Here is a 13201-nt window from a genome sequence, read left to right as displayed (position 1 = left end):
TGAGGAATTTTATCATTGCAGAAGACATTACTTGGAAATTAGAAGATATGCTCTTCACATTCATTTCCAAGAAAAGAAGAAGAGCATTGATACACTCTCGGAATTGCTGGACCGAAGTCAGAGCCAAACACTCTCAATGGTCCGGCTCTAATTTTGATTAAACACCAAGGGCATAGTAATCGTGCGAGGGAATCGGGGTGCTTTTTCGGCTCGAAGAGACGGACTCCATAGCAATTTCCCAGAAGAAGAAGAACAAATGATTACACTTGATTTTAGGTAATGGTGTTTCCATATATATATACATACACACGGCTGGGGGGCACAAGGACCTCTTACTCTTAGCATGCTAAGTGCCTAAGCCACTCTTTGGATTTGCATAAAAGAAAGATTGATTTGGGCTTGGAACTTGGGAGTCAATTGGAGATTAGTCCAAAGACCAACGCCAAATAATTTGGCACTTTTAATGATTATTTGGGCCTTCACAGTAGTAAAACAGATTGAGATACACCCCTCTTTTTGCAGAATCTTTCTTGTCCAAATAAGATCACTTTTGGCTGATCATTCACTCATACCCTTTACGATGAAGCTCAATTATAGCATGGAAAGCACCAAAAAGAGACAAAACAAAATGATGGACAAAATGTAGGACTCCGTTTACTGATGCTGATCAAAAGATGATGGAGGAAGAACTTGGAAAGTCAAGGGCACTTGAAGATTCAAAAAGTTCAGAAATAAAGGCCAGTGCTCAGCTAGAACATTAGGCAAAGATTGCCCTAAAAGACCAAGGAAAGTGAATATCCAAATTGTGGAACTCTCCACGTGTCCATGTTTATCAGTGCTACGCAGTTTTGACCTATGAGCATATGGTCAATTCACACTTTGTAGAGGGAAAAAGCTGTAGAAACCATATACCAGTAGAAGAATGAGTATGAACAATGATTGGAAGTGGAAAAAATACGAGAGAATTATAAGAGCTTTTCGATTAAGCTGAAGTTATCCGATTTACATATGTAGCCGATTAGGAAAAGTGGTACAAAACTTGCTAAGTCTTTCCTTCAAAAATATCATCATCGTCATCGCCATTGCCGTCGCCGCCCTGCCGCTATGTACACTCCACCAAAAAAATTTGGAAAAGAAGAAAAAAAGAAGATAAAAAATCCTCTGATTCCCCCTAAAAACTAAGACTTTTCTTTAGTCATGCCAACAAAGGAGCATGACCACACATCTCCGGATGATGTAGAGCTTGGCCTTCTGTTCTCTGAGAGCCCCACCAAGCCCTCTGCTTGATAGCCTCCTCTTGGAGCTTCCAATGCTTGGGCTGCTCAGCATCTTCATTTTTGTGCTAACTTCACGGAAGAAGAAGAACAAGATTGATGATTTCTTGAGAGAGAGACTTGCAAGGTGTGTATTTGAGGCTGGTGAGTCTGGGCGATTGAGTCATTGGGTTCTTATAGGAGGCGGAGGGTCGTGGTCCCTACCCACACTGGTCTAGTAAAGAGCCAACTATGGGGCATGAAAGGGCGTGCACTTGTCCCCTAACCCACCGGACAAGCCCCATCTGGGTCCACAACCCCAACACCATGCAAAACCCATTAAAAAAATCAATCCCAAACAAGACCTAACGTGATCGGTATTGGTATGGTCATGCACATACTTTTTGTATCTTTTGATCACTCGGTGTTGTAGGCACTACCCACCAGCATATTGGGTCGGCCACTGTTTCACTATACCTTAGAAAAATCCCATCTTTTTTATCAATCATCAGTTGCATTCAATATGGGGTATAATAGGGGGTGATGATAATGCAACCTTGTGTCTTCATGTGCCTGGACTAGACTCTCTTTTTTTCTATTTCCAGTTTGTGTCACATCCTTTGTTGTTGAATTGAATCCACCCAAACAGGCAATATGGGGTCATCATCACAATCAGTTGGATCCTACACAACACTGCACACATGTTCCACCTCTATTGCTTGCAAGCTTGGGGAGGACAATAATGAGGCTCACCTTGTGAAGCATTTGACTAATCCTAGAGAGGGAAAATCAGAAAAAAGAATTGACATGTGGGGACATTGAGTTGCATTATGTGAAACAGCTAGGTAAGAGATAACGTTATTCTAATCCACAGGACCGTAATCCGGAAATTATTGCATGTTCTAGGTCATGATAGAAGGAACCAATCAAACCATCCGTATTTTTTGAGACCCCCTCAACACAACTTGGCTACTCCTATGGACGGTGTACTTATTAATCAATTGAAAATACTGTTGTGTATGGCAATGTCGCTAAACATGTAGCGAACACATGTAATATTTTTATGGTGAAACCATAGCTCTCTGTCCCTTGGCTACATTTCTTCCACTGACCATCCATTCTAAAACAATTCCACACCCCTCAGAATTAAGAACAAAGGTTTTCCCATAAACGGGTTAATCCGCATGCTCCGAATCGTATAGTCAATGAGGACTGTACATAAACTAGGAAGATGTGACAGAAACATATGTCGTATTTCCATTTGATAATTTGTTTCGGATTTCTCACGCGAATCAAATAGTTTGATGCGCCTCATAGGAAACAGCTACTTCCCATGGTCAAAGAAGTGGAAATCAAGATTTTGACCTGCCTTTTTTCCATCAAATTGAGCCGTCCCTAAATATACACCTTTTCATGTAAAGAGCTCAAAGCCCAATCAGTCAGTGTTTGAGTTTACAAATGGGAATATGAAATAATTTGTTAACAAGATCAATGCAGAGAGAGAGAGAGAGAGAGAGAGAGAGAGCCACTTGCTTGGTCTCGTGTTCCACCCACTTTCAATCAGGACAATCTCTGCAGTGAGCCTTATTAAACTAAGCGCAGCTGCAAATTTTATACTGATTTTCTCTGAACAAAACTAATCTGTCAATCTCGGTTTGAGTATCAGTGCTCAGAAACTTTGTTGCTTCTTCCATCCTTTCTCCTCTGTACTTTCAGAGTGAGACATGAAGATTCTCTCTTTCGGTGTCTGTCAAGTCTCAAACTCATGGTACATACCTTGAAGATGTCCGCTGTTCGTAGAATCTTGAAGTCATTAATGCTGGGGTAACTGTTTTTGTTTTCCTTCAACTTTGGAGTCCATACTCATGAGTTCTGGACCAAGAAATAATGTTTTCACCACCGTGTCCATTCTCATGAGCATTGCCAAACTCAATATTTTCATATCAGTTCATCTTTTTGCGTGAAAAATTGTGACCCAACTTAAGGGAAGATGGGAATTCAACATACCCAAAAAAGCTTTGAGGATTGAACCATCACTGTGTGAACAAAGCTTTAACAAATTAATCTCCATGATCAGACTGTCCCAGGTTTATTTTGAAGTGTTCTATGCTGGGCTCTGATGTACTGTCTGTACATAAAAAAATGGGCTTGTTGTACTCCACAGGTCAGAGTTGCACGTGAAGTTCTCGTGATTCACAATGCCATTGCCTCTTCCAGACTCAACATTATATTACACTTTATAACTCATTTCAAGGTTTGAATCACATTGTTTATTACTACTCCATCAAAACACTTGTTTTGGCAGTACATTAATGATAAAGCCTTCTTGATCTCTTCAATCTTCCAACGGCCAATGACTTGGCATGGAGGTGAGCTACACGAATTATTCCATATGCATAACAACGGTGCAATAGTACGGCTTGACCAGTAATACAGTTGTATCCTTACGTGCACATCAGATATTTGACAAGTATGATCCGAAAGGAAACTCGTATGAAGGTCATTTAAATGTTAAGTATGAAAATAAATACTGTATTGTTGCCACACCAACATATGCGAAAAATATATTCGTTCGTCGTTCTGTTAACTAGACAGCCATCAAGGTAATCGTTGGTTTATGATAAAGTAAACGAGTTGAGTTATTAATAAGCGACCCTTGAGCCTTGGAGATCCTCAATGTGCCACATTTATGTGGCAAACCAGTGCTGTGGTTTACAAAAAGCATTATATGGACTTGAGTTATGAATAAGCGATCCTTGAGCCTTAGAGACCACGACAAAGAAAATTTAGAATTTCAGCCATTTGATGGTGGTGTTCTTAGAAGCATTTGGGTTAAACCTAAAAGAAGCTGGCAAAAGTGGGATGTGAAATAGCTAATAGAACATGTTAGACAAGAAACACTTGATTGTATTTGATATCATTATCAACTTTATAACACTCTGAAGAACCAGAAGACATGAATTCAGAGTACCCCAGTTTTCTAATAAGCAAAAATTAACTACATCTATTTCTTTTCAACTTAGAGCATCACTCTATTCCTTTGATATAGTTACGATGGCTAGACAAAATTTACATGAAGATTAGAAAAGGTGTGCATATATTTACAAACTTCATTCCTCCCTAGGGATCCACCGGCTCCACCAGAGGCTCTTTCGGCGCTGGTTGAGCTCATCCATGCTCTCATTTAATGTTCTTAATATCTTCCTTTGGAGACGGAGAGCTGAGGCTAGAGCATTTCTTGGAGCAGTTGCCTTCTGTTTAGGTGCCATTTCCTGCACAAAATAAGTACCCCAAGGTCTTAAAGAAAGATTCCCACGATTCATGGGAGGATGAAATAGAGCTGTACAATGTGCAAGAGTGTTCTGATCAAATTATACCATTACCCCTTTTGTCTTCAAAACTACTTGGCCTTCTGTAAACTTATTTTCTTCTTTCTTTAATCAAGTTATCAATGAAATGAGCTATCACGCTTACAAGTAGCTTAGTAGTATACCTCTGCGTCCAAAAAGCAGAGAAAAAGTGGAAAAGAAAGACCTTTGGCAATGGGTGAATAGTGAGTTCTTTGAATGGAGGAGTGTCCTCAGTGTAATTTAGAAGTGAAAAACTACAGTTGCGCGGAATAGTTTAGATACTGACTCTAAGCTCCTGAAGCTGAGCTTCTGTGAAACCACCATCCTGCTCTGTCCCTGACTTAGCCATCAGCCGAATTACCCATTTGGCAGCCTCCTCATAATCCTGTTGCGTGGCTCGAAAGAGCTGCAACCTCAGTTTCTGCATGAAGGATAAAACCAACAATCCTTCTCTATCGAAGTATGGATGAGCTAATGCTGCCTTTGCACTAGTTCTTCGCCGAGGTTTGAAGCGAACCATTGATGTGAGAAGTTCCCATCCTATTCCACCATCTAAATCTAACAGCTCAAACCCCCGCCTTAGATCGGGGCTGGCGCGGGGTTCTAAGCTTCTTCTCCATGCGACCAGATCGTAGTCACACCTTTTGAGCTGCCGGTTGAATTGTATGAGACTACTATCGGTCCTCAATGATGGAAACGCCTGTATGGAGAGCAGGCTGTCTTGAGTTAATGTAGCTTATTGCATGTAACAAACCATATTTATAGCATAGTAGAAGGAGACAAATCTACAGGAGTTTTAGCTTTGTCCCTGTTACATCTTAAACTACATGCAAGTGATGTGCAGTTCTGGCGTAAAAAATCTAGTGTCCTACTATGACCAATTTATTTAGCCATCTCTCAAGTCTTCAATAATATACCTACCTTAGTTTATTCCTGGATTAACTGGGTGGTGTTGTAATTAGATGATACCTACACAAGATTTTCCAACGTTACACCTTGACTTCAGGGTTTGAAGTATCAGCTTTTTGAATGTCTACCATTGACAAAGCACATAACATACCCGCTGAATTTGTGATATATAGCCATGTCATCATACTCCCTCGAGATGATTTTGCATGCAAAATCTCATGACCTTACTGAAAAACGAAAATTTTGCTCGATTTTCGTGTACATTTTATCTTCATTGTAGATTAGCTTCATATAGCTAATATTTTGTGAAAACTAGTTTAAAGTGAATCCAAGGAGGGACACGACCAGTGGTGTGAATAAAAGGTTCAAGTCATGTAGTGAGATTTCTAGGCCTCAACAATACTTGCAAGGACAAGCTGATCAACCATGGATTTTCCCCTGGATAATATCAAATCGCAGCTACAACAAGCTCCAATGCAGACATGTTAGCTCACCATTTGTAGAAAAATGAGACCAGTGCTGTAGATATCAAATCTGTCTGGCAAATTCATCTGTTTTAAGGAAAGCCATCAGAGCTAGAAAAACATTAAAATCGAAACAAAAGGAAACTCGATGTACATTAGTCAATCTTAACAGTCTCATGGTAGACGTCACACCTGCCATAAAACTGGGGAAAGAGCAGTAGCCACTGGAGCTGAAGGTGCAGAGGGAGTTTGTGTGCTCATAATGTATTGTTCTGGTGCAGTGTACCTAAGAAGTGACGAACCAATGAGAATTGTCACATTTTATAAGAGGCACAGTGTCAAAGCAATCTAGGAAATCAGACAACTCAAAACAACCATCTAGAGAGGTCAAAGCACAAGAGAAAAATTCACATTATTAAGATATGGAAACCATGGCACATCCACCACTTCAGTCAGGTATTGATTTTCAAGAAATGCACAATATTTCTTGTTTAAAGTTTAACAAAGCCATATCAATCCGTATTCTGTGCTAATATGATCATCAGAAGACATAATTACCACCACCATGATTCTTCCTTATCAGAATTAACAAGGTGTCATCACTAACTCCCTCCCTCGTGGTTTTAAGGGCAAAATGAGAAAGGTGGCATAAAGGATAAACGTAGCTAACTCCATTCAGTGAGAAAAGGTATTAATGTTGTTATGTCACCCTTGGCCGGAAATTCAGAGGAGAAAAACAACTTCGAAGGCATGTTGCCTCTTGGAAGAAAAGGAGATCCTGCATCTCATAGTCATTAATCTCTATGGTTGAGACAAGGGCATATCGCCAATGGCAATCAAAATCTACAGTGTAGTTAGATGCAATCTTTGCATGTCCTATGAACATGGAAAGGATTACAATTGTATAGTACCAAATTCTCGTACAAATTTTTTTGACATGCTTATACAAGGCCAGCATTCAACAGTACTCGCGTGTTTGAGGACACTCGAGATTGAAAAAGTTACGACCAATAGGTTCAGTAAAACCATTCATAAGGAGATCATCATGCTGTCGGCGTGCAGATGATAACAAACCTAAGCACCCTTGCTCCCAAAAATTGAACCTTCAACATGTTTAAACAAATCTTAGACATTTTGCTGAGACCTGAACAGCATGGACCATTTTACTCCATTACATCATATAATATGTCTCCAAATGAAGTAATTAGCTCTGTTTATACAAAACATGTAGTTTCAGGACTGAAAAAGTAAAATGTAAGATGAGTTTCTGTAGTATTGATGTGTATTTTTGTCAACATTGTTCTACACGCATGTCTTCTCCACACAGTCGTGATCTAAATGCTGATGAGATACCACATTTAAAAAATGTGAAGGATGATACCTTGGATCTAATAGAAATTCCTTCGGAATATAATTGATACCCACTCTGAGATCTGCTGCTGCTCCAAGATCAATTATCTTGAATGTACGAGCACCTGCTCAATTTCAGGGGTAACATGTTGTGGTTTATGAATTATCAATTTTTTTCTACAGAAAAGAAACACAATCAAGCTGCTGTTACCATGCTATCAATACCTTCAGAAAATATAATGTTCTGTGGCTTAATATCCCTATGCACAATGCCTGTCGAATGAAGACCATCCAGGCAAAAGAGGATCCGTCTCATGATAGTTTGAATGATCCTATTCTCCCTTTCAATTCCTTTCGGCAAGTCCTGTACCTCCCCGAGAATCATTGTTTCTACCTGACAAGAAAATTAATCATAATTGAAGATGGCAATCGAGGACATAGACTGATCTACAAAGGTGAGGTTGAATGTAAATCTCAAACAAATAAAGCACAAAGCAATGGACAGAAGATAATAGATGAAATGATCAGGTATTACGACCATCTTCCTTTGTTGAATACCTAGCCACACAAAATTTAGATAAGTGTCTCAGATTCCACGTTCAGTGCCTCAGTAGCCATGCCATTGATTGCAAAGAAAGAAATTATCATAAACATGACTATGTGTAGCGCAACTTCAATTGCTACATCCTATGCTTATAAGAAAAATTGTCGAGTTCTAACCAAAAGAATGAAGAAATTGCAATATATGAAGACAGTAAGAGGTGAAAGGAAGAGCTACTAACATTATAAGGGAACTCTTTGCTCTGCATCAAATCTGCAAGTGTTGATTCCCCTTCAAATCGCCATATAAGCCAATATTCTCCTCCTTTCTTCGAAGAATTCTGGAACCATTTTCATTTTTTTGGGGACAACTTCAGAGAGAAGATACAATGCGGACTAGCAATGAAGCAAACTTGTGAAAGGTGTTTTCTCTATTTTTATATTTCCACGCGAATTAAAAGTAAGCCCACAATTAAGCAAAGAATCTATATAGAGCAAGACCTCTAGAAAGCCATATAGAAAATCGGCACAGCTACTAGCACAAGCTCTTCGGACACGTTCATTCATCCAAATCTCGACCGCACCGTATTCAGTAGCCTTCTTCAATACCAAGTCACCTTCCTTCTGTTCAAGAGCAAGCAGCAAGAAGGAATTAATACATTGAATTCACACCCACAACAGCATAGAGCCCATTTCACCTCTGCCACTGTGAAGTGTAACAAGTCTGCACACTCACGTGCATGCCGGCACTTCTTAATCACCTCAAATGATACAAAAACCCAAAATAATTTCCACGATGATCAGCAAGCGACTAATAAACAAGAGCACCCAACTTTGAGCCATCACACAGCAACAACCTGAAAGCTCATACCTAACACTTTCTTTTGGGCCCTAAAATTAGGACAGAGACTCGATATCAGGAGTCCCTGTAAGAGCTATACTTACATTTGAAGAAGACTTCTTAGCCAGTGAAACCCTATAAACCACACCAAAGGCTCCCTCGCCCAACTTCTTCCCCAGCACGAAATCATCCTGTTCAAACACGAAACCGAACTTCATTTAATCAATTACTCAAACCCCACCAAAATCGCAACTTTCTTTAATTTCCAACACCACACTGACCTTCCTGAAGGTGGGTCTGAACAATCTCTCGGCAAAAGCAAGAAAAAACATGTCAAAGAACCCAGGAGCCACACCAGGAGTCGCCCACAGGTAAGAAAGAGCCCCAAGAGCCAAGACCGCACCTGGGGCCGTGAGCGTCAGGCCACTGGACTTGGGGAGTGTGCTTCGGTAGATGATGTCCCCACACTCCATGACCGTGCACGGAAGGCCCACGCCGACACCCAGAAACAGGTCCTTGACCGCATCGATCAGGTGGCCTCCCGAGGCGAGAACGAGGGCTTTGGGGCTTGAAACGAGGGTCCTGAGGGGAAGTTTGATGGCGAGCTTCTTGCCCAGAAACGGGGTCGTCGTTGTATTCGAGGATGGCTTGTGAGACTGGAGCTTGATGGTGGAGGCCATGCCGACTCCTCCTGACGCTGCGACAATGGCCATGCCTGTGGGAGGCAGAGGCTGTGCGCGCGCGGTGTCTTGGTAGAGAGGACTGAGAAAGCAGGTTGCTCGCCCAAAGAAGAATGCTGGCTTCAAATTGAGACCACAAGTATTGATTTTTCTTCTTTTTTTCCTGGGGCCAATTTTGGGCGCGTAACGACAGTTATTTCCGGTAATATTTGTGGAGAGGAAGAGGAGTGGATGGAGGAACATTGTACGCCACAAGCTGTACGTTTGACATAAGATGGATGGGGTTGGGCTTTTTGTCGGGTGCTATAATATCTTTTGGATATCGTGCTCCAATGTCTTCTTTCTTGTCTTTACAGATGTAGCAAATTCAGCAACACAAACAGTAGTTTATGCAATACACTGTCTGTAAACTCATTTCCAACATCTTTGTCAGACCGTTTCTGGATGACTTGATAAATAAATCCTAATCAGGTCAGCTTTATGCCCGGAAGGAGAACTCACGACAGTGTTATTATAGTTAAGGAGATTCTCTGCAGGATGGAAACATACCAAAGAGAGAAAAAAGAGAATGCCCTGTGGATATCCTGAGTCATCTTATCGAAAGGGAATGTGAGAAAGGTACCTGGACAACTATAGGAACGTCCAGAGGAGGTCCTGCCTTCTCTCATTTGTTTTCTGCTGATGACTTATTTCTTGACTGCGGTAGCTAGCGATGCTGGTTGTCAGAGAGTAATTGACACTTTGAATCGTTCTGGTGAGATGTCTGGACAGAAAATAAGTTTGAAAAGTCCCAAGTTTTACTTCTCTAACAATCTCGCTGAGCAGGAAAGGGATGGAAGGCTTAAACTCTGCTGATTTCAGATTCATTATCAACAAAACGAGAGTTCAGCTGGCTGGATGGGGTGCTGAACTGCTGATAGATGATCTACAGTGGGACGTGCTGTTTATGATCAAATCCGTGAAAGAGGCAATCCATCCAACATCCTCCAGGGCACCCAGTTAATAAAAGAGCCTTTTAAGAACGGGAAACATCGATCATTCTTTGAGGCTACGATGCTGCAAACGTAATTGAGGTCGTGACTGCATGTCATACCAATAGAATCTTGGCAGTGGGCTCGTCCTTCAAGACGGCCTTAGTTAAGCATTTGAGAGGCCTAGAGGAACGACCCGCTATCGGTCTTTCAGTCATCGAAATCCTACATCAGATACACGTTCAAGTTCATCCGGAAGCTCCTCAGACCCGGGGCTCAAGTTGGCCAAGCCCACGATGTCTAGATACATACCATATACAGGTTCGACCCAAAGTTTCAGCCTTCAGGTCGGGTGCTCTCAGCGAAAGCCATTGAGGTCTTGGAACGTGTACTTGGGCCATGCGTGGACCTGCCTAGTTATAGACACCATGCGTCTGCTTCGTGATTTTTCGTTTCTTCGGGAGACAAAAAAGAACCCTCAGTGGCTGCGCTGGCTTCGGGCTCCCCTCCCCCCACGAAGGGTAGGAGTTCGAATCCCAGCGCTGGCGTTAGGGATTCTTAAGCGTGACGTCGTGGTGGTGGGTCCTGCGCTAGCGTCACCCCGGGTTTACCTCCTCGGCTGTCGGCCGTGCGGGGGGGTTCCCGGGTTATCAAAAAAAAAAAAAACAAAAAAAAAGAACCGGTAGAGTCTAAACTTCTGCAGAATGTTCTCCTATCACATTCTCAAACTTCATTTTTACCAACTGGGTCTGTGAACAAGTTCAAGGACAACCGAGGAACAACTTCAATGATAGTGCACTCTCTCTCTACCTCCCTCCCTCCCTCCCTCTCCCTCTCTCTCCTTTGATATTCTACTATTATTTTTCGATGTTATAATATGAAGAAGGGGGTCCTTCATCACATGCTGCGCCCAGAAAGCATGCCTTAAAATGCTGGAAAATTGAAGGTGAGGGATCTCCTCCCTCTCTCTCCCAATCCCATCAAGCGTTGGCCACTGGGGCTGGAAAAAACAAGTCGAATGAAATATAAAGAAGGGACAACGGCACCAAAAACTTTAAATTATGCTCACTATGAAATATTTATCATAAAAATATACTTGCGTGGCATATTACTCTCTAGTAAAATTCTATCAATAAAAACTGTTAAAACTTTGCCTACGTTGACGCAAAAAAGCAATCAGTGTTGACATAACCAAGTTATTTTAGATGAAAAATCATTAAACGGCACATTGATTAAAAGTAAATATGTTCTATGGGTACAAGTTTAAGATATTTTTTATGTTACGAGGAAAAAATTACTATAAATATGTCGTAGGGAGCACAATTTGAGATTTTTAATGTCACGAAAAAATTCAAGATAATTAAGAGTTACAGTGAATATAATTTGAGATTGTTTTTTAGCTGCCCTCCCCCAAAGAAAGAGGAGACGAAGCATCCTTGATTAATACCCTGCCTTGTCATCTTCAACTCTGCCAATTTATGTGGCTCACGAAGGACGATCCCCACTTCATAGCCTTGAATTGATGCCACGGAACTACTTCTAGTACTGAGGCTAAAAGCAAAAAGTGACTCTCCGGCGGACCAAACTATGTTGCTCGATGCCCCTTCCACGGGCCGGGCCCGACCTGAAAATTAAAGGCAAAAGTTTAACAAAAAAAACAAGGAAAGGACGGGCGGGCGAAACGTTTCTAAGAGAGAGTATTTGAACTCTCGACACACGCTCCCGAGCGGGCCCTTTTGAAACTAATAACCATCACTTGTCTTACCCGATGGTCCCGATCGTTGTCGTAGCTCCACATGTTGTCGAGATCCGATCGTCTCGAACCTAACTCGACCGGCAAATTATGATATTAACGGGGACATTATTTCGTATCCCCAACAATTATTAGCAGAAAGGATACGAATTAGCTGGTAATGGGATGGTGTCCATTAGATTCTCAGCCCACCTCAGCAAGCGAAAGCATAGCCGCTGCAAAATTGGTCCGAAAGGAACTCGACAGAGACCACGGAGAAGAAGGTCCAAATCAAATACGGCTGAAAATCAATGCGTTGGCACATCGGGTCTTATTGTACTAACTAAACTAAAATTAGTTTGTAATTTACTGAGGGTTTTTGGTTCTGTCCCTTTTGTGCTTGTCCTTCGCATAATTCCTTGTGCATCATGTCACGGGTGAGAGCTCGCTCCTACCCACTTCTAACCGGGACAACTACCGGAATTATATAATTTTCACATCATCAAATTTTTATTTTTTTAAGTTTACTGTAAGTTTTAATTGACTGAACAATCTTTCTTTTTTTTTTTTTTCTTTTTTTGCATTCCGACGAGCCTTCGACGAATTTCTATACGGTGAAGGTGCTGGGGACGCTATAGCTACCGGAGAGAGAAATCTCGGCTTGTGCTCATCAATGATGATGATAATGCGAGATTTGGTAATCAGCTGCCGGTTGTGCTTTGACGCTATGACAAATCCATTCTTGTGGAACGAGCGATTTTTAGCAAGCTATATTAAATTGTTTAATATTTCAAATTGATTTGTTTCGTGGGATTTGCATTTTTATCTTGAAGTTATGTACTTCTCTTTCGTATCAAATGAAAATTTTCCTTCCGACTAAAAAGAAAACAAATTCTATTGCCTGGTTGAGACTTGACAGTACATGTATATATATAATTGAAGGATGAGACTTTTTTTTATTTTACACTATTGATTCCTATTTTTCCTTTGAATTTCAGCTCTGCCCATCTAATTTGGATCCTTTTGCATTGCACTCAGTCGCGTGAGTGTTCTATTCTGCTTATTTAAAACAGATTATTCTGGTTTTTTAAGGGAGAAAACCTTCGATTAA

General features: G+C 41.1%; 2 protein-coding genes across 2 annotated transcripts; both read right to left on the bottom strand.

Annotated features, from left to right (window-relative positions):
- Window positions 1-955: 955 nt before the first annotated feature.
- Window positions 956-1432, bottom strand: LOC115674445 (small polypeptide DEVIL 4-like). Its single transcript, XM_030597211.2, has one exon. The coding sequence runs from the start codon at window positions 1333-1335 to the stop codon at window positions 1192-1194; it is 144 nt and encodes a 47-aa protein (XP_030453071.1). The 5' UTR covers window positions 1336-1432; the 3' UTR covers window positions 956-1191.
- Window positions 1433-4139: 2707 nt separating this feature from the next.
- LOC115667672 (serine/threonine-protein kinase STN7, chloroplastic) lies at window positions 4140-9524 on the bottom strand. The gene is made up of 10 exons (XM_030589254.2): window positions 8989-9524; window positions 8812-8898; window positions 8368-8490; window positions 8109-8207; window positions 7552-7720; window positions 7358-7451; window positions 6169-6262; window positions 6007-6063; window positions 4890-5303; window positions 4140-4525 (listed from the first exon to the last, which is right to left on the bottom strand). Exons 1-10 carry the CDS (start codon window positions 9418-9420, stop codon window positions 4364-4366), a joined length of 1731 nt encoding a protein of 576 aa, XP_030445114.1. The 5' UTR covers window positions 9421-9524; the 3' UTR covers window positions 4140-4363.
- Between the last annotated feature and the right edge of the window lie 3677 nt (window positions 9525-13201).

The sequence above is a fragment of the Syzygium oleosum genome, unplaced genomic scaffold (assembly GCF_021117445.2).
Source record: "Syzygium oleosum isolate NSW1041296 unplaced genomic scaffold, Sole_v2.1 Sole_v2.02, whole genome shotgun sequence".
Taxonomy (NCBI): domain Eukaryota; kingdom Viridiplantae; phylum Streptophyta; class Magnoliopsida; order Myrtales; family Myrtaceae; genus Syzygium; species Syzygium oleosum.
Note: the sequence above shows the minus strand (reverse complement) of the source record. Positions and strands in the feature narration are given on the sequence as shown.

Excerpts from the sequence above, each read along its gene's own strand:
- LOC115667672 (XM_030589254.2), bottom strand. The coding sequence starts at position 9,420 with ATGGCCATTGTCGCAGCGTCAGGAGGAGTCGGCATGGCCTCCACCATC. Across the intron at positions 7,452-7,551 it reads GAACATTATATTTTCTGAAG|GTGCTCGTACATTCAAGATA; the intron begins GTATTGATAGCA and ends GAAATTGAGCAG. Across the intron at positions 5,304-6,006 it reads GTCTCATTTTTCTACAAATG|GCGTTTCCATCATTGAGGAC; the intron begins GTGAGCTAACAT and ends CTCTCCATACAG.
- LOC115674445 (XM_030597211.2), bottom strand. The coding sequence starts at position 1,335 with ATGAAGATGCTGAGCAGCCCAAGCATTGGAAGCTCCAAGAGGAGGCTA.